The 21,651-nt window shown below is 38.2% G+C and overlaps 1 protein-coding gene across 2 annotated transcripts in view; it reads right to left on the bottom strand.

Annotated features, from left to right (window-relative positions):
• Nucleotides 1-2,673: 2,673 nt before the first annotated feature.
• The window catches only part of LOC132111421 (kinesin-like protein KIF13B), a 40,970-nt gene continuing 21,992 nt past the window's right edge, over nucleotides 2,674-21,651 (bottom strand). Inside the window, exons 10-40 of one of the 2 annotated variants that reach the window (XM_059518689.1) lie at nucleotides 20,047-20,158; nucleotides 19,663-19,875; nucleotides 19,478-19,588; nucleotides 19,184-19,318; nucleotides 18,749-18,879; nucleotides 18,084-18,170; nucleotides 17,776-17,963; nucleotides 17,088-17,346; nucleotides 16,824-16,986; nucleotides 16,470-16,616; nucleotides 16,224-16,373; nucleotides 14,669-14,794; nucleotides 12,381-12,554; nucleotides 11,371-11,528; nucleotides 11,098-11,230; nucleotides 10,606-10,752; nucleotides 10,496-10,525; nucleotides 10,086-10,185; nucleotides 9,339-9,465; nucleotides 9,013-9,068; nucleotides 8,760-8,884; nucleotides 8,499-8,675; nucleotides 8,080-8,172; nucleotides 7,274-7,429; nucleotides 7,019-7,096; nucleotides 6,870-6,923; nucleotides 6,664-6,778; nucleotides 6,116-6,249; nucleotides 5,106-5,171; nucleotides 4,169-4,847; nucleotides 2,674-4,074 (exon numbers count right to left, since the gene is read on the bottom strand). In XM_059518689.1, the coding sequence (XP_059374672.1) occupies nucleotides 3,866-4,074; nucleotides 4,169-4,847; nucleotides 5,106-5,171; nucleotides 6,116-6,249; nucleotides 6,664-6,778; nucleotides 6,870-6,923; nucleotides 7,019-7,096; nucleotides 7,274-7,429; nucleotides 8,080-8,172; nucleotides 8,499-8,675; nucleotides 8,760-8,884; nucleotides 9,013-9,068; nucleotides 9,339-9,465; nucleotides 10,086-10,185; nucleotides 10,496-10,525; nucleotides 10,606-10,752; nucleotides 11,098-11,230; nucleotides 11,371-11,528; nucleotides 12,381-12,554; nucleotides 14,669-14,794; nucleotides 16,224-16,373; nucleotides 16,470-16,616; nucleotides 16,824-16,986; nucleotides 17,088-17,346; nucleotides 17,776-17,963; nucleotides 18,084-18,170; nucleotides 18,749-18,879; nucleotides 19,184-19,318; nucleotides 19,478-19,588; nucleotides 19,663-19,875; nucleotides 20,047-20,158 (4,633 nt within the window). In that variant the 3' untranslated portion in view covers nucleotides 2,674-3,865. The remainder of the gene's footprint in view (nucleotides 4,075-4,168; nucleotides 4,848-5,105; nucleotides 5,172-6,115; nucleotides 6,250-6,663; nucleotides 6,779-6,869; nucleotides 6,924-7,018; nucleotides 7,097-7,273; nucleotides 7,430-8,079; nucleotides 8,173-8,498; nucleotides 8,676-8,759; nucleotides 8,885-9,012; nucleotides 9,069-9,338; nucleotides 9,466-10,085; nucleotides 10,186-10,495; nucleotides 10,526-10,605; nucleotides 10,753-11,097; nucleotides 11,231-11,370; nucleotides 11,529-12,380; nucleotides 12,555-14,668; nucleotides 14,795-16,223; nucleotides 16,374-16,469; nucleotides 16,617-16,823; nucleotides 16,987-17,087; nucleotides 17,347-17,775; nucleotides 17,964-18,083; nucleotides 18,171-18,748; nucleotides 18,880-19,183; nucleotides 19,319-19,477; nucleotides 19,589-19,662; nucleotides 19,876-20,046; nucleotides 20,159-21,651) is intronic. The other variant, XM_059518690.1, reaches the window with a different exon arrangement.

Raw genomic sequence — 21,651 nt, 5'->3', positions numbered from 1 at the left:
GATTTGAATCGTTACATATTTAAATCGATTTTCAACCAGCTCATGGTTAATCGTTACATCTCTACTAAATACATTTATTGCATAAATCTACATAAGCTTAACATAAATTTACCAAGTCAGTTTGCTAAAATATGTATCGAAAGAATATTGTATGTTAGGAGAGAAAATTAATTGGAAATGAAATTTCTCGCTTTAGAAAATTCTGCTAAGCAGATAAATCCATCGAATGAGACATTATTTGTTTCTGATTTTATATATATAAAATCAGTAAAAATTTAAATATTATCCTTATGTGACAACTAGCCCCGGTCTCGGTTTTATATTTCAATTTTATATATTGACTATAAAATCTTTTCATTAAACAGTCGTCAAAAAAATATTAGATGGTATAATAGTGAGACAATGAACATTGCTAACTGTCAAATCATACTTTCATTTGCCAACCCAAATCTGAGCATGAAGTTTCATGAGCTTGCTCAGCAATCATGTGGTCTTGTATATTATATCATAGCATACAGACAGTCCAATCTTACCAACACAGAGTCACTCAATAAACACTTTCTTAGAAACAGTATTGAGGTACAATGTGATGATGGACTAGTGCCCAGTCAGTTAGCCAGAAGTCTTTATTAAGCTAGTGTTGGGATGTGTTTGGAACAGAAATCTGTTGTGAAAGAATGAGGGAACACTTTGACTGTGTTTTTAATCTGTCCATGTTCAATATGTGAATATATTAAATATATATAAATATATTCTATGAGTATAAAAAAATGCAAAATATATTACTGTTGTATTAACTTGAAATAGTCTAATCATGTATCTCTTATTACAGAATTTAGTGCCTTTTTTGGACAGTAGACTGTTCTGTAATTAATATGTAGTATAAAACGCATATGCTTTGTTACTTTTTTTTTCTTTAAAATTTTTTAAGTTGTTTTTATTTTACAACTGTACCTTCTAGAGAATAAAGACTTAACGAGCTGAAAGACACTGGCTTGTACCACTTTTTATACAGCACTCCAGAATGCAAATTCTGAATTATACTCCTAATTCTGAAATTGTAAGAGGAATGTTACTTGAAGACAATCATTTGATATAAATATGTGCAGCTGCTCTTTTCCATACAGCGAAAAAATCATCATTGGCTTAGATTTTAATCTAATTAAAAATGTCAAAATTTTAACATAGCTCCTTAAGGAACTATTTTTGTCCCCTAAAAACATACAAAAAATAAAAGATGTGCAAATCAAGTCAGCTTTTATTTTTTTCTTTACAGCAAGATTATTGTTCAGTCAATATAAAAGAAATTCTAAATGAATTATTATACATGATTAATCTTTGGATATCAGCATAGAATTGCAGATAAATTTATCAAACCCAGTCTTGTGCTCAGATTGAACTCAAGATGCAAAAAAAAAAAAACTATATACAAAACACACATACACTTATGTTCAAACGCTCCATATTCGGGACAATTTTCATGAAAAATCATCAGGACAAGGCACAGACTAGTAGTGAAAGATGGAGCCATCCACTCACTGCTCAGAAAAAAAAAAAAAACTACAGAACTAGAGCAGAGAATTACTGCCAAGAGCTTCGTCTCACATCCGTGTAAAACAGCAGGACCCAAACCTTCCTTTAAAACCCCTTTCTCCTGATGCACTTAATGGGAAGGATTTCAAACAGAAGGAAAGCACGAGTCTCCACACCTGTATTTAGTATTTGACATTGTGGTTGCTCAGATATGGCTCTGGATCTGATCTATCATGAATGGCACTGATCCAGAGCCATATCTGGGTGCATTCAACCATATTAATGATGAAGAAAATTGGTAAATTGCACTTGAAAACAAAATAAACAACTAGTACACACATCAAGTTAAAAGCATCTATGATTGAAATGTTGGGCCATGGAGATCAGCTTACTGAAAAAGTCTTAGGTTCAAACCAATGAACCATCAAATCCCTACAAGCATTGGTAACATTATTGCTACGACAGAAATGTATTAAAATAAACTTAGTTGAGATTTGTCATTCTAAAGGCAATCAACGTTCTTGTATTACCTTTAAATTAATATTTAAAGAATGACTAGTTACTAATGTGACCCAGCAGGCCTTAAAATCCTATCGCCTCAAGCCTCTGTTGCTGCTAATCACAGTGCTCATTTCAGTGCTCCACATGTGTGCGTTTTCTCATTATGAATAAAGCACAGATCAGACTGAACACAAACAGGAAAAATTAAAGGCAACTTCAAATTGTGGAGAAACGCATCTCTTCTCAGATGGAAATTTCAAAATGTTTTTGACTTTTGAGCATCAAATCCAGTGAAAGCAGATTTACAGTGGATCATCGGTTAGTTTACTTAATTTACAACAAAACTAAGTACCCTTTGGGCACATAAGCTATCGAACTATAAATCAAATGTGCAAAGAAATTTTCAGTTCACAGGATTTTTACACATTATAAATTCAATTTACATAACTACAACAATTAAAATATATTCGATATTGTATTAGACTCCAGAAATTACATGATGATTTCCATGAATAGAATATAAAAGCAATGAAATAACATTTTCTCGCCATCATGATGTGAACCAACATATCTGCATGGAATCATGCTGCTCATTAAAAAAAAGTTATATAAATCTGACCACTTTGCCCATACAATGTTAAAAAAAAAATCACTTTTAGAGCTTTTAATTTGAATAAATAAGATGAAGTTATTGCCAGTAATTGGTCCAATACACAAAACTGGAATGTGCTTCTACTGTGACCTTCTTGTGGAAGACAGTCCTTCAGAAACCAATCAAACCAAGCTACTTTAACTGTCACTAAATTGCAGCACAAAGTTATTTGAGGTTAAAGTAGTTCCAATAATCCAAGTCCAATTAAAAGGCTGCTTAGTAAAATGTGCCCCAACCCATCAGATTGTAAATAAGCCACTCTAAAATCCTTTTTTTTTCAGTCCAATCAACAAAACCATTAAGAGAGGGCCTAATTAAGCCAGTCAATTAAGCCTGAATGTGCCAATTCAGTCAAGTCTAAAAATTCACCACATGCAATTAAGGATACACACCAAGCAGGCAGTTACCTCCTAAAATACTGATAGGCAAGTCTTCCAATGACACCAAACCAAATAAAACATCCCATCTTGTGTACCTTGTCGTCCAATCACTGGTCAAGTAATAATAGTACTTCACAACATGAAACTTGCATCAAAAACCTGCAGTGACCTGCTCAGGATGGCACCTATCCCAAAATACATGCAACCCCCTTCACTCCATGAAAAGCCAGATTTGATAGTGGCTTGATTGCTTGATAGTGGCTTACAGCTGAAAACACTACTGGGTGTATCCAATGACTCTGATCGGATCCCTGAGATAATCTCTTACATGCCTACCATACCATTTACCACATTCTAACTAGTGTTGGAAGGTGCAATGAGGGATGACAAACAAGAAATGGCTTGACTTAAAAGGCACATTCAGGAAACTAAAAATCGATTACTGACTGTGCAGAGAAGATAAATCAAGCATCATTTGTAGCATCAAGTCCAAAAATGGACTCAATCTCAAAGACCCGGAAGATTCATTTATGGTCGACTCCAGGAGACTTGCTTGAGTTAACAAACAAGCAAACAAATCAAGGAACACAACTGAAGCAGCATGTTAAAATTTGATAGCACTCCCACATGCTACACATTAGCATAGCACCGGAACTGATAGAGGAGCTTGAAAGGGAATGTTGTACCATCCTCCATGCAAAGTTGGGTTTGCCCAAGCACAGTGATGGATGGAGTTGACCACCTCGATTAGATTCAGATGTTGGAAGCAGAGGTTCTGTCCGGCTCAGCTCATAGTTAATTAGCTGGTCCAGGATTTGCGATTCTCTCCTTTCTGAATGGCAGTGCTGGCTCCTCCCCTCAGTTGCTGACTGAACTCCCCGCTGCGGTGATTTTCGTTGTGCCTTTTGGAAGCTTCCCATCGAGTCAGTCTATCTGGACGGACTAGCACCCCGTAACCAGGCTTGCACTGGAAGTACTGGTGGCCCTCAACAGAACCATCATTCTTACCTGGTGGACAAAGGATAAAAAAAGAACAAGGTCTGTAAATCATCTCAACAAGAAGTTCAACATCTCTTGTCGCATAACGGAAGACTTGACTAACCTGAGGGAGTGTCCAACTCGACCCCGACCCATACGAATTCTGAGAAGTGTGTCGGGCCAATGTAGCGTACTGTGCCAGACATGCTGGATCCGACAGTGACTCTACCTCCCACCTTGAGCCAAGCAAGTTCCTTGGGTTCCACATCCTCGAAGGTTATCTCTAGCTTCTCCAAGCTGTTCGTTTGTTGCACTTGAGTTGTGGTTGCTTTTCCATCTCCGAGAATGTTACAGAAAGACCTGAGTTCATTGGCTTTGACCTTCTGGGTGGAGAAAGGGCTGTCTGTGGAGGTACTCAACACCAGGAGAGGGGTTGCATTTAGCTGTGCTTCCTGCTGAGAGGTGGTGACACCATTCCTGTGGGCCACCTGGGTATCTTCCTCTTTTCTAGGCCTGTCAGATCTTAGCCCAGCTTCTACAGGAGCAACAGAGGCATTAACAGGGGGTAGTAGACAGTCTTCGTTGTCGTGGCTGGACGCTACGGGACCCGCTTGGGAATTGGGAGTAGGGGTAAGGTCCCCGCAGGCTATGGAGACATCGGAAAGGGTGGCAGTGGAGACGCTAGTAGAAAAATAGCCACTGGAAGACTCGCTGATGGGGCTCAGAAGCAGATCATGCAGATCATGCATAGAGGACGGGGCATCAGGCCCATCTGAAGCAGGACTCTTCCCCATTACTGCAGCCTACGGGGAAGCACGTCCAAAACCACAAGGAACATTTAACTACACCTCAACTTATCATCTGACTCTAGCACATGCTAGGAAAACCACAGATTTAATAGCATGCAATTTACATCACAAGCAGGAGAGAAAGACTGGGATCTTAAAATATCTTCCTAGGCTATACTTTCGCAAAATACAAGTCTGTAACCCAATTCATCATTCCTACTTATTTAATTTTGCCAAAGATGGAGCATGCGATCAGAGTGGAGATCTACCTACCGGTTCTATTCTTACTCTTCCTTCATCAGGGTTGTTTGCTGTTTGCATCATCATTCGTGGCATATGCTGGAGAGATGAATGGAACATATTAAATTTGTTTTTACGATTTTGGTAATGGTTTTCAGAGAGGCAGCACAAAGCTTGATTTAAGTGTCACAGGTTCTTTTTTTATGTTGGGAGCCTTTGGATTACGTTTGATCTAAAGTACTGACAGATCAAAAGTCTGCGTGCAGGGGAGGAGTGATGTACACGATGAAATATCACCATCATATTTTTTTTTCCCCTGTACGCCTCCGTCAAAAGCATGCTGGGAGATATGATGAAAGGGTATGGCTTGACAATTAATCTTGGGGAAATTAAACACTGGAGTTTATCTATGGACTCCTGCTTAACATATAATCAGGTCTCCCTGACATGATTTAATTTGACAAAATGAGGACACTGTTTTAATCATGGAAAACCAAAAAAGCCTGTTTTCTCACAAAAAAATCCACTACCAGGCAAAAAAGGCTTCATTTAAAGACTTAATTTTACTCATAAAAGATGGATAATATATCAAAGATATATGGGCAATGTAATAGTAGCATATGGAATTTCTGTCTATATGGAAATGAGGAGGCATGAAGACAGAATGATATTACACTAGAATCTAAAATAGACTCAAATTAAATCAGTCAGGAGGATTTGCATCCCTCTTTGATTACCACATATGATTTATTCATCTAAATGCAGCATATTTCTGACAGAGGCTTTGCAGGCACTAAAATGGCTATTTTTATGACTACATTTATGCATGAAATCACCACATGGAAGTCACTTTGCATAGAAAATGCAGTATTTGTTGATGATGTTATGTATGTATATTCTTATTTATTAGAATTTTTAATAATTCTTCCTTTTGGCTTTACAGTTAAATGTGACCTGGACATTTCTTGACAGTTTTCATGAGACTGACAAAGCAAGGTTTTAGGCACGGTTTACTCATTAAAAAGTCCAAAACGTGACCAGACCTGTTGGGAGTGTGGAGAGGGTCTCAAATCTTTCTTGTCATCACGCACAGGGAACAGGGACTTGAGAAGCTTTGGCATCTGAGGAACCAGGGCCTTGACTGGGGAGATATAAGAAGCAGCAAGCCCTGAAAAACCTGTGGGTGGGTTGGGAAAGAGGCAAACAGCAAGGTAGAGGCGTGGAGAAAGACGACAATGATGGTGAAACAGAGACAGATGTAGAAAATATATAAAAGGAGTGTATGAAGTCAGTCACATAAAAATGTCACACTGACATTTTTTGACAGATCACAAAGTGACTAGGTGAAAGACGATCAGTGGTGACTGAAAGGCTGCAGGTTCAAACCACGAGCTGGCAATATTGCGCCCTTGGTCATTATACATGGTTAGAAATGAGAGTTCAGGCAGAAAGAATTTATAGTAGAGAGCACCTAGTTGATGGTTGGAAGGACAGTCAAATAAAGAATGGGTCATGCTCAAAACAGAAAAAGAAGATTATTTTATTGCAGAAAAAACGGTCCACATCCTGAAGGGTGACCGTTATGTTGTACCTTGCTCAGGGTCCTGATTCTGTGTAGGTGGGGTAGGAGGTCTGGATGGTCGTGGCAGTGTTTTGCTGAACTGAGAGGATGTCGCAAAGATATCCTGCTGACTCTCCCATCGATTCTTACATAAGCAAATTGGATATTAGAGGTTACATAAAAGAACACATTTCCTGTAATGGACCATATGTCTTATTTTCACCCTAGAATCTTACCTTGTTGTCATCCAGCACGGAGTTTAATGACAGATCCTGTCTGCTTCCAGATAACTAGAGGAGAAAAAGGTGATGTGTGAATACATAATGTGCCAGGCTGCAATGATGCAGAGTTTTCTTAACAGTTCTGTTTTAGAAGATGTGCTTACCCGGTGCACACTCGGAGAGCTGAGACTGCGTTTGCTGCCCTTGCCTTTACCTGCCAAATGCTCCTTCACTGCCACCTCCTGTTGCACATGATAAAAACAACATGCTGAGCTGAACTTGAAAGAGAAAACTAGATCGTACTGGGAAGTCACCATCTGCTTCCTATGCTATATGCCTAAATAGACATAACATTATAAAGAGATGATAAAATGCGATCTAATCGGATAAAAAAATATTAGTGGAGCTAGCTGTGTGACCTGTCTCAGACGGTCCAGTGTGAGGATGTTCTCCACAGCCAGGACGCTCCGCAGGTACTTCTCTATGGCAGCTTCATTATCTGAGGATTTAGGGTTCTCAGCGCTGGCGGCCACACGAGCCAGCATCTCCCTGTCCTCTGAGCTCTGGCTGTCCTGCTGACATACACAGCCAAGAGAGACAGGTGCTCGTAAACAAACCAAGTCAAGAAACCAGGTGTGCAACTTTCTTGTGCATAATGACCAACTAAAACAGCCTTTCAGTGTTGCTGAGAGTTTTGCAGTGATACATATGAGCAAATAATATTTACATTATTTAATATTTTAGGATTGTCAGCAAATATGAAGAAAATGGCAATTTCACCTCGCTTCAGTTTTGAAATCTGCTAACAATTCTATTCTGAATTGGTGTTATTTTAGTTTTATTTCCAATACTATTATTAGTTTTATTTTATATATTCTATTTATTTTATATATTCTATTATACTTATATTTATTTATTTCTATGTTTAGCTTTAATTTAATCCAGTTTAAGTAATTATAGTACTTTAGCTAAACCTTATTTTATTTCAGTTAGTTGCCAAGGCAAGATTTAGGTTTTAATCTAATACTTAGATTTTTTTCCCGTTTTTTTTAATCAGCTTTATTTCAGTAACAACAAATTGTAATAGTTTTGAGTTTTGGTTACCAATAACAACACTTCTGAATTTGAAGTGAATGTATTATATATTGTCATTGATCACTAAAAAACCAATATGAATCAGCTCATGCATTATATACACACACACACAAAAAAATTGTATGCTTACCCCTGGGATGTTGGAGACAACTTCAAAGGTCACACCACAGCCAGGAATAGTGCTCCTGGTGGACATTCTCCTCAAGAAATTTTGAGCAAAACCCTGTTTAAACCAATATATATATATATATATATATATATATATATATATATATATATACATACATACATATATATATACACACACACACACACACACACACATACATGCACATATATATATATAAGTATATATATATAAGTAATTATGCAGAGATCATTTTCATATCTAAAGCTTGAAATTCCTTAAAACGTTTATAGCAACCAAGCACCAAAAATATATGTGGCACAGCTGTATGTAAAGCTGACTGAAGTGTAGAAAAGTGTAAAAAGACACTTTTCTTCGGCTCTGATGATAGTGTAGGTCATACAAAGCCGACCATGCCGCACCTGTCGTCCAGTGAGGTTCACACAGATGCGTTTGCGCAGGACGAGCTGCATCTCTGCAGGGTGGCTGAGCTGCACCACGGTGCGGACAATCAGATATACTCTCTGATCTGGGGCAGCACCTCGACTCAGCTGTGGACATTCATGAACCGTGGAGTCCCACGAAGCTTCGGCTTTCACCTGGAAGAAAAAGAGTTTTTAAGTCATTCCTGGGGGTTTTTAGTCATTCCTAAGTCATCCCATTCCTATGGGTCATATTCACACCTCTTCATCATAGTGTTTGACAATCTGAAGGTCAAAAAATTCATCCTCATCTTCAGAGCTAAGAGTGCCATCCCAGCCGCCTGCCTCGGGAACGTCTAGGTTGTCCTGAGAGCTGAAGTCGTAAGCTGGAGGAAGGAAGAAGAGAAACACAGGAAGAATGAGTGTGAAAATGAACGTTAAGATAAACCGAGCTTGCAGCGGAAGAAAGGTCACAATGGACATTGCATTTCTTCAGCAAGCAGGAAAAACATACCGCTCAGGTCAAGAAAGAGCACTGGAATGTGAGTTTCCATCCCAGGCACTGGTACCCTGCCAAGACAGACATAAAAATCACGACTCATGACTAAATATTTGTAAAAATTAAAGCCTCAAACCCAAGCATCAATCTATTAAATCACATCATTTAAAGATTATAACAACCTCCCTAAAATGCAAACTACATAAATCGAAGCTAAACTGACATTAAATATCATTCAAACCTCTGACAGACCACAGGTTTACCAGCTATCTATGACATTAAATGATTTAAGAGTTCAGATCAAATGCAAATGATCCAGTATGGTTGTAGAAGTGCTGTACCACTCAGCAGGAGCTCCTGGTATTCCACTGCCAGCAGAGGGCACCATCACTGCATTCCTCTCCTCTGTGAGCGTCAAACGCCACTCAAGCAGCTGGGCCTCCCTCTCTACATCATCCTCAGACTTATCTGGTCAGAGAGCAAACTAGTCACCAATGTTTCCTCTAATCTAATGCCATGCAAAACCCATTTCTGCAGGGAAGTTCCTTTAAGCATATATACATTTGCTAATTTTATAGTTAGATTTTTTTTCTAAATGCATTTTTTTTTACTTTATTATTATTTATATATTAAAAATATTATGTCGTTTTTTAAATATTTATAAAACAAACATTAATAATTCTGATATATCTAAATGCATCTCTACTCATCTTTAAAAGTATCATATAATTTTATAATAACACAAAAAAAGAAAAAAAAAGAAAAACGAAAAATCAATGGACATGCAGCGATAAAATGCTGCCCAATCATTGTAGCTCTGATTAAGTCAAATCTCTAGCTTTTTCCCCACCTGTTTTTGAGTGTGCATTATTTTATTTTTTGGCCAACAAAAGAAACAAAAAGGAGCTATGTCGGATTTTGGGCCAGTGCATCATGTGATACAAACAGAAACAACATCCAAAATCAGATCCACATTTCTTCTGTCTGCTTGTGTTTCTAATCAATCGGTTGGTTTCTCAAAGACACTATTTTATAGTCCATTACTGAGCTGAGACTTAAAACTGTACACGTGCCTATCTGGTTTTTACCTGCTTTGCTGACCAAAGTCTGAAGATGTTGGTCCAGATACTCTTGTCTCTTAGTGAGAGCAGTGAGACACTGACGTCGCAGACGCTCCAAATCTTGCTCCTACAGGATGAAGGACAAATGCTAATTAAGAATAAATAAATGCTGCTATTGCTTGGCCATTTCATTTTTTGCTTATTAAAAGGCTTTTTATGACTTTAATGGGCAGGACAGAGGAGAAAGACAGGAAAGAAGTAAGAGGGAGAGACAGGAACGGGATGAGGAAATTATGCAGAATGGATTCAAAACTGAATCTCAGCAGGAAAATAATAATAAAAATAAAATAAATAAAATAACTTTAAGTATTAAGTATTAAGTATAAGTATTAACAACTAAAAGTCAATGTCATAAATGTATTGACAACCAAACATACCTGATAACTGTCCATTTCATCACCCTCAAGCTCCAAAAGAAAAACAATAGAAATGTTATAAAACATCATCCTTCTAAACGCTAAAAGCTTAGGTCAAAAAGAACATTTACCTCTTGTGGCTCATTGTTTTTAGTCATCCGCACCTGCCTGATCTCCACGCAGCCGATGGACACTCCCAGGATGATCTCTGCTATCAAAGGCATCGTGCCGGAGTCTTGCACTGAACGCACCTCCACCTGAATCCGCCGAGACTGGCCCTGAGAAAGACACACTCGAACAGTTAATACCCCATGACAAAAGCCCTAAAGCCAAATGGTAAACAACTGCATTGATACAATAAAAGAGCACAAGTAAAATACAGAGTTCACATGCCTACAAGTCGAAAATAAATCTACCAAAAGAAGCAACAGAGATTGCACAAAGCAAACAGTCGAGAACACCTCGTTCTAATCTGCATCGAACATGCGAAGAAAAAAAGGTCATAAGGTTATTTCATGCTATGCTTTATTCTGATCGTAATAAACAACTGTAGACAGCAGCTGTGGGCTGACAGACTTGCAGTGGTATCATTTATAACTATGCAGGAACATGAGGTTTCTGACCTGTTTGAGCTGGAAGACGCCCCCCGTGCGAACATCTCGTGCTGGCACCACCTCCACCGGCATGTACTCGCCGTTCTCATTCAGCTCCAAAATCTGCACCCACATCTCCAACTTGCGTGTTACCTCGCTCCACCTGAGGACACAAAGCCGTTCAAAAACAGGAAGCAGATCAGTAGATATAAATCACCCCAATGTTCTCTACATTTCTTAAAGCTTGTATCAGTATAATCTGATAATTACAGGGAGTTGAAGCTCAATTTTGTTGAAGCTCACCTGTCACGTAAAGTGCGTGTTTTGGCCTGGATGATGCTGAGGTCCCACAGTGCGGGGTTCCTGCCTGGATCAGCCAGCCTGTGTCCGTATACCTCAATGGCTACAGCACCCTCTGTTAAATACTCAATAAAATCCTCTGTTACAGTCACAGCATACTCCTACAGAAGAGAGTAAAGCACAAATAAATGCATGTTAATAATTTCTAAACTCCAGTGTTAAAGGAATAGATCATCCAAAAATGAAAAATTGCTGAAAAAGTACCCTCAGGCCATCTAAAATGTAGTTTGTTTCTTTGTTGGAACAGATTTGGAGAAATGTGGCATTACATCACTTGCTTACCGATGTGAAAGGGTCCCATTAGAATGGGAGTTACTCTAAACAGCTGATAAAAACATCATAATCCACAAGTAATCCACATGACTCCAGCCTATCACGTGATGTCTTGTGAAGCAAAAGTTTTTAATTTCAAAGCATTGCTTCTGGTAAAATACGAGTCCTCCATCCATTATATTGCTTTCTCCATTGAGGGGATGACAAAGGATGGACTTTTTCCACAGTAGGAAGCATTATTATGGATTCTGGACAGAAACATCATCTTGCTGGACTACTTCCTTACAAACATGCAGCTTTTCGCTTTCCAAGACATTAAGTGATGGACTGGAGTGGTGTGGATTACTAATGGATTATGATGATGTTTTTATCAGCTGTTTGGAGTATCATTCTGATGGCACCCATTCATCACAGAGGATCCCTTGGTGAGCAATTGATGCAATGCAACATTTCTCTACATCTGGTCCAATGAAGAAACAAACTCATCTGATGTTGAGTAATTTTTTGTTTTTGGGTGAACTATTCCTTTAATGAACAAAGGTGCTTCTGTTTTAAATGCAGAAGGTCAATATTAGTAATAATTCACAATTTGGGCTGTGGTGGATGGGATTTTCAGGAGGGTATATCACATTGTGCCTAATTTACCCTCTGCTTGAAAAGACGCATGTCTTGACTTGTACCTTACAGCTGTCAAACACCACCATGCAGTGGGGATCTTTGCTGCTGGAGAAGGAGGCAGATGGATCCACTTCTGGTGCAACAATAATAGGCTCTGCTTGGTCCCAGAAAGAGTACTGACAGAAGACAAAATTGGACAGGTACTGCGGGAGACCATTAGCCTGCAGGATCTTAATCTGTTTGAGAGACATGAGTAAAATGAATATGTAATAAGATTTCTTAAACTTAATACATTTGAATTATAAACTAGGGATAAGCCGGTATAAAATTATCCTGTTGCGATTAATTGCTCATGGTCATACGGTATTATCACTGTATTGCAATTTAGTTTAAAAAAAGTGGTCATGATACAGTATAACAGGTTAAATAACTTTTTTATAACAAAAAAAATGAACATTTAAATACAATAAAGCAATACAGAAAAATATATAAAGTTAAAAGTTTTACACAGATTAAAGTGCAAAAGAACTATAAAGACCCATAGGTATCACTTTACAATAAGACCTCATTAGTTAACCTTGGTTAATGAGCTTTGTGAGCTCATTAAATTATACAGTTGCAACTTTCGATTTTAACAATGTGTTATTAAATATTGGAATACCTAATATTAATGAATGTTCAGAAGAATTTTGTTCATGTTCAGAAGAATTGGCAGTTTATGGCAGTTTACTAATGTTAACTAATGAAGCCCTAATATAAAGTGTGAACGAACAATAAAGAATCAATGTTGTAGTCCAGATTAAAATGAAAAAAAAAAAATGTTTGAAAATAAACAGCCTAAATATTTAAGTTTTTGGTGCTGTGATGAACACCACAAATTTGAATGGCTATTTAAATAACGTTTTAGAAAGTAGTAGGCTGCTTTATTTATGGGGTTTCCAGAGTAAAGGCTGCAGTTTAGCGCCATCTGCTGTCAGAGAGTGAATGTACTTTCATTCAGCGTGTCTCTCAGGTGTTCCCCATGTGCTTCTCATGCGTGCTTGTTTACATCAGAGCACACACGTGTCTTTCAAGCAGCATACAGCTGTGTTGTGCATTTTGACCAGTTGATGGGAAAAGTATTCTTAAAATGAATTCCAAATACTGTATAATTTGTAATACATAATTATTCATGGTATTTAGAAGTGCCCACGATAACAATACCGTGCATATTAACTACCGTGATATATCGCATTACTGAATACCGGCACATGTCTAATATAAACACAACAACAGTAGATTGTGGTTTCATTATTAATTTTAGTTGCTAGTTAAAATTTCATTAAAACCAAAAACCTTAACATGACTTAAGTTTCTCAAACCTTACATGCACAAAACCTGCTTCTGCGAACTTCAGTACTCACCATTAGAGGTCGACTGATATTGGATTTCGCCAATACCGATAGCTAGGTTGGACCACACTGGCCGATACAGATTAATTAACCGATAGTTTTTAAAATGGATACGGAAAAGAAACTAAAAGTGCTTTATTTACAAAAAAAAAACAGTACTGAGCCATACTAATAGTAGTAGTAGTAATAATAAAAATAATAATAAAAGTAATATAAGTAATAATAATAACAATAACAGTAATAGTAAATGTTGAAATTACCATACTCTAATAGGTCCCTATGAAATCAGTTCAATTTTCTTCTTAAATTCCATTTAAATTTTTTCCAAATTCCGTTATTTAATTTTCTGGATTCTGCTTTTTCCATTTTCATTTTCTTCCCTCCTTTTTAATAGTTAAATTAAAGTTTCTTAATCATAAAGCAAGACTAATTAATTAAAATCATTTTCATATCTATTTAAAAAACTTTTAACAAAAATTACGTTTAGGGCCCTATGAAATGTTTTATTTTTTCTCACCATATTTTTTTATTGTTACCAAATTCTGTTTTAGTATGTCTAATTATCTGAATGCATAAAACAACTTTATTATTATTTTTTTTTTAAAGAAGCCTAATGATTTTTTCCCCCTCAAAAATTCTGAGTATTTACATTTTTATTGTTCATTTTTATTAAGGCATGAAACATTAATTTTATTTATCTTTTAATTACTGAAAATTAAGCACACTTTTTTTTGGCAAACAAAGTGGATTTACTATTAAAATATGGAAGAAAAGTTTGTGATTATTCCTTAAATTATGTTTGTTTCATTTTAGTAGTAGACTATGTACATTCTACTGAATAATGGACTGTAATCCATTTTGATTGATAATAGATTTTTGCCAATAACCGATTGTTCCAACAATCAACTATCGGTGCCGAACAATCAGCAAAACCGATACATTGGTCGACCTCTACTCACCATACAGACCAGTTTGCGTTCCTGTTCATCACCGTCTGGGCTTCCATCACTGTCATCTCCTCCGCCTACGCTGTCATCAAATCCTCCACCCACTCTCATCACCTCCACGTGCAGCCGCCCGGCAACCTGACACCAGCAACAAGTAAACAACACTTCACTGGTACGCTGGAAATGGACTGTGTATTAGAGGTCTTCACGGGTCCAAATATTCGTGCCCGAACCCGAAAGAGACCCGTAATGTACTACACCAAACCGACCCAGACCCCGCTATTATTTCAAAAGCTGGACCCGGACCTGTGTAGATCCGAGAAATGCCTACCCGGACCCGACCCTGACCCGTCTATTATCTGAAAGCTGGACCCGAACCTGCCGGGAAGATACAGACCCGACTGGACCCGATCGTCACATATTCCACCTTAAATTGCAATTACAAATCAATAAACCTGTTGTGAAAAATACAGCTTTTTGTCTTACCTAAATTAAGGTGCCGTAGTCTCTCTTCCTTGTACCTGACTGCCTGTGATTCATTACAATCCTCCGACAAGAAAGTTATCCATGTTATTCTTCTTGTTATTCTTGTAAGTCCAAGCTTAATCCACTCATTATTTCAGCTTCAAAAGTCCACTTGATATCACGGTGACTGATGACAAATGCAACTGTGTACATTCTGACTCGAGTTAACTCGCATTATAACTTCGACTGTTTGCCCTTTTGAACTATAATAATGATCACTCATGCAATGCCATGGCCACTGACGTTATTTGCTAACATCTCTGTGCTCTCTGCTCTGCATGGAGTCTGAATCTGACCAATAAAACTTTAAGATTAAATGGTTCATTTATATTATTATAAAAATGGGAGAAAATGTAAAGCGCGGTTTGGCGGTCGAAGTATCTCTCACTGGTTGCCATAGAAACATGAAATGCGATCGAGACTGCACATGCGTGCTAGCTGAATCAACCTAAAATATGCTTTAACGCAATTTGAGCGTCATAGAAAACATTCATGTGACAGTTCACTTCAGATTGTGTTGCTGATTTGAAATATATTAAATATGAGTGTGTCAAGTCTGCAAGCATTATTACGTGTGTGCACTTGCATTAACTGCATGCTCTGGTTCTAATGGCAGAGAGAGAGAGAGATCTTTTTTTTTGGCTCACACTTTTCTTTTCCTAAATTTACAAGTTGCAAGTTACAAAAAACAGTGTTTGATCACAGCCGGGTATTCTCCGAGTCCGATGACTCCGATCGCACGGGTATAACACACAATGTTAAACAGACCCGGACCCGGCTGATCATTTAAAATATAGACCCGGACCCCCTACGGGTCCCGGGTCGACGAGTCTCGGGTGCACTGTGAAGACCTCTACTGTGTATCTCATGCTTTATATAATGACTTAATTAGATTTTATTTCACAGATGAAACTGCACTTGATTTAATTTACTTTTCTTTTGGAAATCAAATGAGTGAGTTATCTTGAAATATTCATAGCAGTCAAACCACAGATCATATTTGCCTGACTGCTGCAGGCAGATCTGAACACATCATCCTCACCTCTCCTTTCTGATTGATGATGGGAACCGCATATTGTAGCTTTACGTCATAGAACAGGCAGGAGAGGAAAACGTTGGCCACCCCAATTAAACTGTGGTTCACCTGCTCATCAAAGAAAGGGTCGGCTCTCTTGAAGTATGAGTGTATTACCTATGAGATGGAGAGAGAAAAAAAAAACACTCCTATAGTGTCACCTTTTCTTTTTTTAATGGGACAGAATAGCATCTGTGAATAATAAGAGCTTACAGGGTTGTCTTCGTCAAAGTCCTTCCACTCCTGATAAAGCTCTCTCATGTCCACTAGCCGGTTTTCCATCTTCTCAAGGGCCCATATTTGCTTCCCTTTGCCTTTCCTCCTCACTTGAATGGCAGGTTCGCTCAATACAGCGTCTCGCTAAATACACAAACACAAAAAATGTAAACTGCCTCCACACAAAAATATTTATTCTTTTTCAGTACATGCAAAATTTAATGCCATAACTTTATGAATTCATGACTTTCTGCTCCAGTTTAAGACCTTTTAACCATAATATGTAGAAGGGAAAATTAAGTCTTTTTAAGACCTGCAGAAACCCTTATATGGGTCTTAAATGTGCCTGACCTTTCTGTTGGCATTAAGGTTTGCAGCAGGGATCTGTAGAGTAACTCTGTATTCGGTTCTCTTGTCCAGCTCTTCAGCGATGAAGTTCGCCTCCTGCACTAACAGATTAGCCTTTACGATCTGCTCCCTCAGTTTCCTGAAGCTCCGCGTCAGCACCACCTCTCTGGTGTCATCACAATAAGAGCATTACAACAAACTCACCATGGTCCAAAGTTTACCTTGGGAAAACAAAACACTTGTTTCCACCAAAAATGTAAACCTCACCTCTCCTCGCTCCACTGGCGCAGACGATGTTGGGCGCTGGGTGAAGAAGACATTCCTCCCTGGCTCAGTCTCTCCAAGCTGCGGTACTGTGGCTGCAAGGGCTGCGACTGCGGTATCTGCATGCTCTGTCTGTCTGGAGTCAGCTGTTTGCGCAGCTGCTGCAGCTCCTGCTCATACATCAGCCGCTGACGCTCAAGAGCAGTCTGCTTCTCCTCCTCATGTTGGCGCTCTAGAGACTGCAAAACAGCCTGCATGGGGTCTGTTAGACAACAAAAACATTTTTTTTTTAATCATATTGGATCAATTTTTGGCTACTGTACCTTTAAGATTTAAAGATAAAGTACATATTTTGATTGGTGAACCTTTTCACATGTGAAATGAGTAACATGCATCCTTAATGCTAAGTGTTCATATTTTAAATAGTAGCAATGTTTTACTTTTTATTACAGCTACACTAAAGTTTGGGATCAGTAAGATTTTTTTTTGTAACATATTACTTTTATGTGCATCAAAAGTGATAGTAAAGACATTTATATTGCAACAAAAGATTTTAATTTCAAATAAATGCTGTTCTTTTGAAGTTTGTTAATTAAAAACCCTGTTTCCAGAAAAAATTACACAACACATCTTGTTTAAAATGAAGTCATATAAATGCTGTTTTTAAAGTAGGTATGGTGCTAAATCTCACCGTTGCTGCCCAGAGCCTTCATCATGACTTCAGTCTGAGCAAACTCGTAGCTGAAGCTGACCTCACTGGACACCTCGCTGGTCGTGTCTCCCTCTCCCTCCAGCTGTTCACTGCTGTTACTGTTCTTCATGTTCCCGCCCTCACCCTCCTCTTCTTCGCCCCGCAAGCGCCGCTTCGGTAGGTTTATTCTGAAGAAAACATAAATATATAGCCTTCATAAAAAATAAAAAAGATAACCATAAAGCACTTTCAATACAAATAAAGGTAGCAATGTGTGACATTCTTTAGTGCAGGGTAATACAACTGACCTGAAGAAGTGATTGTTTCCCCAAAGAATACGGTCACCATGGTGAAGCTGTTGCCGGCTGGTGACTGGAGATCCATTTACACATGTTCTGCAACAATAAAGTTATTTTATAAATCTTCAGATTAAATATTTTAATCTAAACATTCAGCACATGCGTCTTTATAGTTTAAGGTCGCTGTGATTTTGCCAAGTAAGACATGTTCCTGGATCAACATCTTTTGTTGATCCTGGATCAACACTGCTGTCTAGAAATATAGACTTAACCCAGTCCCTACCCCTAAACCTAACCCTACCCATAATTTATTCCTAAAATCAGAGGGAAATAATAAGTGAATAACAACGGTGTAGAAGCATCTAACCCTGACTTGTATGCCTAAAACTGACATTTCTTATGTATCCCTCGATTCTGATTGGTATGTTGTTCCAGGATCAACAAGACTGTTGATCCAGGAACATGTTGTACTTGGTGAAATCACATTCCCCATAGTTTAACTTACAGTATTACATTTTTAGATAAAAGTACCTGTCAAATGCATAAATATACTATACATACATAGTTCAAAGAAAGCCTGTAGTTAAGTGCTCTTCGGTTCATGGATTCATTTGAACCTGTGACCTTTTGGTTTGGCCTAATATCATATTTACACTACTATCCTCTATGCTTACCTTGAGTTTCTGTAAGGATTGAGAAAGACCGCTCCCTCAGGTGTGATGTTAATGACACAATGTTCTGCTTGGATGCCCATTCCACACAGCTGGATGTCCTGTGAATCTGCTGATCCAACCTTAGTGTGTTCCTGTATCCATAGAGGCACAATCAACACTCAATGAATGCCACATTTTCAAGCACCAGATTAGAAATTAAACTATTATATTATTGCTTTTTTTTATTATTATTACGTAAATATATAAGAATATGTATATAATATTATAATATATACATTGTATTACATAATAACTTGTATAATAATAATTAAAATAATATGCATGCATAAAACTATAATATGTAATAAGTACAGAATAATAGCAATGATATATCATCACTGGTAATGGATATGAACACAAAAAAAATAAAAATAAAATAAAATAGTTGTACATTACTTTCAGATAATAAACCAATAGTTCATTAAGGGCAGGGTCAGCGTTGAGGTTGATCAGGAAGCACTTATCTTCTCCAACCTTGATACCAGATGACTGCAGAGAGATGCCAAGACTCTCCAGCTGTTTTTGTCTCTCCTGTGCAAAGAAATAAAATAAAATAAAACAATGTGAGAGGAACATTAGCGTTCTCTTCTGTGTTTGACGGATGATGTTATAGAACATAAACTAAAGAACATACAGACATAAACAAAATTACAGTCCAGACAAAACAGCACAAATTATTCTTGCTGTTACTTGTGCAATTTCCTCAGTCTTCCTCAGCTTCTCTTCCCAGGTGACCGTCATCTCCTGTATCAATTTTTCAGATTCCTCTAGTCTCTCCTTCAGATCTGGTGCCTTCATAGACTGTGGTGGAACATGACAGGTTCTTAACATATAGTTTTTGACTTTTTGCATGTCACACTAAGGAAAGTGTCTACCTCAGCCTGTGTCAGCTGATCTCGCAGTTTCTCCACCTCCTCTCGGAGCTCCCGGATAATCCTGGCATTGGGGTCTTCGTTGACCACGGCATGGTTGACGATGCTCTTTGCTCGGTCTGCGTAGCGTAATGTTGACAGCGTCTCATCAAAATTATCTGCTGCAGGACTTACAGTGGCAACCATAGCAGTCCGACTGTTTCCACCCAGACTGTCCTGCGGTTGCACAAGAAGAACAGACATTAAACATCAAAGCACTGGGCAGAGCGGTCACTTTCCAGAGATTATACATTCAAAAGTCTGTGGATGGAACTGGATTGGAAAATGTAAAAAATACTGTGGAAATTCCCATTCCTGGTGTTTACTGGACAGAATGAGTGTTCATACCTTGAGCAGCCATGTCAGCACCGAATCTCTGTAGGGCACAAACTTGTTCTTGTTCTTTCCAGCACCTTGGTCTGCCAGAGCTGAGATCACCAAACCCAGAGTGGTTAAAGACCTGTCCAGTGTGGAGTGTAAAGATAGAAATGGAAAAAATAAGTGAGAGAGTAACGGACAAAGGGAAAAGACACACTTCTCACACAGATATATGCACTGGCAAGCCAAAAAGCCTTCACCAGATTTATAAACCTTTCTCAGAACAAACTGTGCCTGTAAATGTAGCCATTTTAACAAGTCTTATTCTCCACTGTATAAAACCTACCTCTCAGAACAGAAAAAGAATCAGAATGAGCTTTATTGCAAGGTATGTTTACACATACAAGGAATTTGTTATGGTGACAGAAGCTTCCACAGCACAAACCGAATGACAGTGACAAGACACAGATAATAAAAATAGAATACTTAACATGAAATAAATCTGAAAAACACAATATACAAAATATACAATAGATGGTATCTGTGTGTACAGGTGTGTTAAGCACGAATGGAGGAGGTAGGTAGAGCTTTTTCGCATTTGGCTCCCAAACTCTAGAATAGCCTTCCTGATAATGTTCGGGGTTCAGACACACTCTCTCTGTTTAAATCTAGATTAAAAACACATCTCTTTCACCAGGCATTCGAATAATGCATCTCATAATTTGTGACTGCAGTTGTATCTGATCAAATGCGCATTCTTATTCTTTAGCTTGGGTTAAACTAATTAATTTTACTTTGTTGGAACAGCAGCTATGCTAATGATGTCTCTATTTGTTTCTCTTTTTTGCCACGAGGCGAAACTAGGATTTACACAAGCTCCAGTCTGGATCCAGAACACCTGAGAAGAGATGATGCTGACCCTCAGAGGACCTTAGAAGATGCTAACCCTGAAACAACATACAGAACTAACAAATATATGCAATCACATTATAATTGCTGTTAATGGTGTTCATCGTCTGGTTGACTATGTCTTGTATAAATTCTTCTGAAAATTCCTGTCATTTGCACATAAACTGATCACCACTTATAAGCTACTACTTAATATTGTAGAAACTTAATTATCTGTAAAGTTGCTATGCAATGATTTTTATTGTAAAAAGTGCTATACAAATAAACTTGAATAGCTGTCCTGGTGCTCAGTGCTTTGCAGCACCAAACAGATAGCAAAAGCTCAAGGATCAGGGATCCTCAAATCTGGCACACAAGATCCACTTTCCTGCAGAGTTTAGCTCTAACCCTAACCAAACACACCTGAGCAAGCTAATCAGTGTCTTCAGGATCATTAGAAAATCACAGGTAGGTGAGTCTAATCAGGGTTGGAGCTAAACTCTGCAGTGCATTGGCCCTCCAGGGTATGATTTGAGGAACCCTGGTGTAGAGGGAGAACTAGAAGAGCAGTGGGGAGAGCACACATACCTGAGGGGCACCAGTGCTGATAGTGCGAGTGCTAGAAGTCTCACTATCTGCTGCTTGTCTGTCAGAAGGCTGGTGATCCACTGACAGATGGAGGTGGGCACAGAGAGCTGGGTTAATTTGGACAGGAGGAGGTTTGAGATGATGTTGAACGTCGAGCTG

This window comes from Carassius carassius, chromosome 31 (genome assembly GCF_963082965.1).
Source record: "Carassius carassius chromosome 31, fCarCar2.1, whole genome shotgun sequence".
Classification (NCBI taxonomy): Eukaryota; Metazoa; Chordata; class Actinopteri; order Cypriniformes; family Cyprinidae; genus Carassius; species Carassius carassius.
The sequence above is the reverse complement of the archived record's forward strand: the minus strand, read 5'-3'. Positions and strand labels throughout refer to the sequence as shown.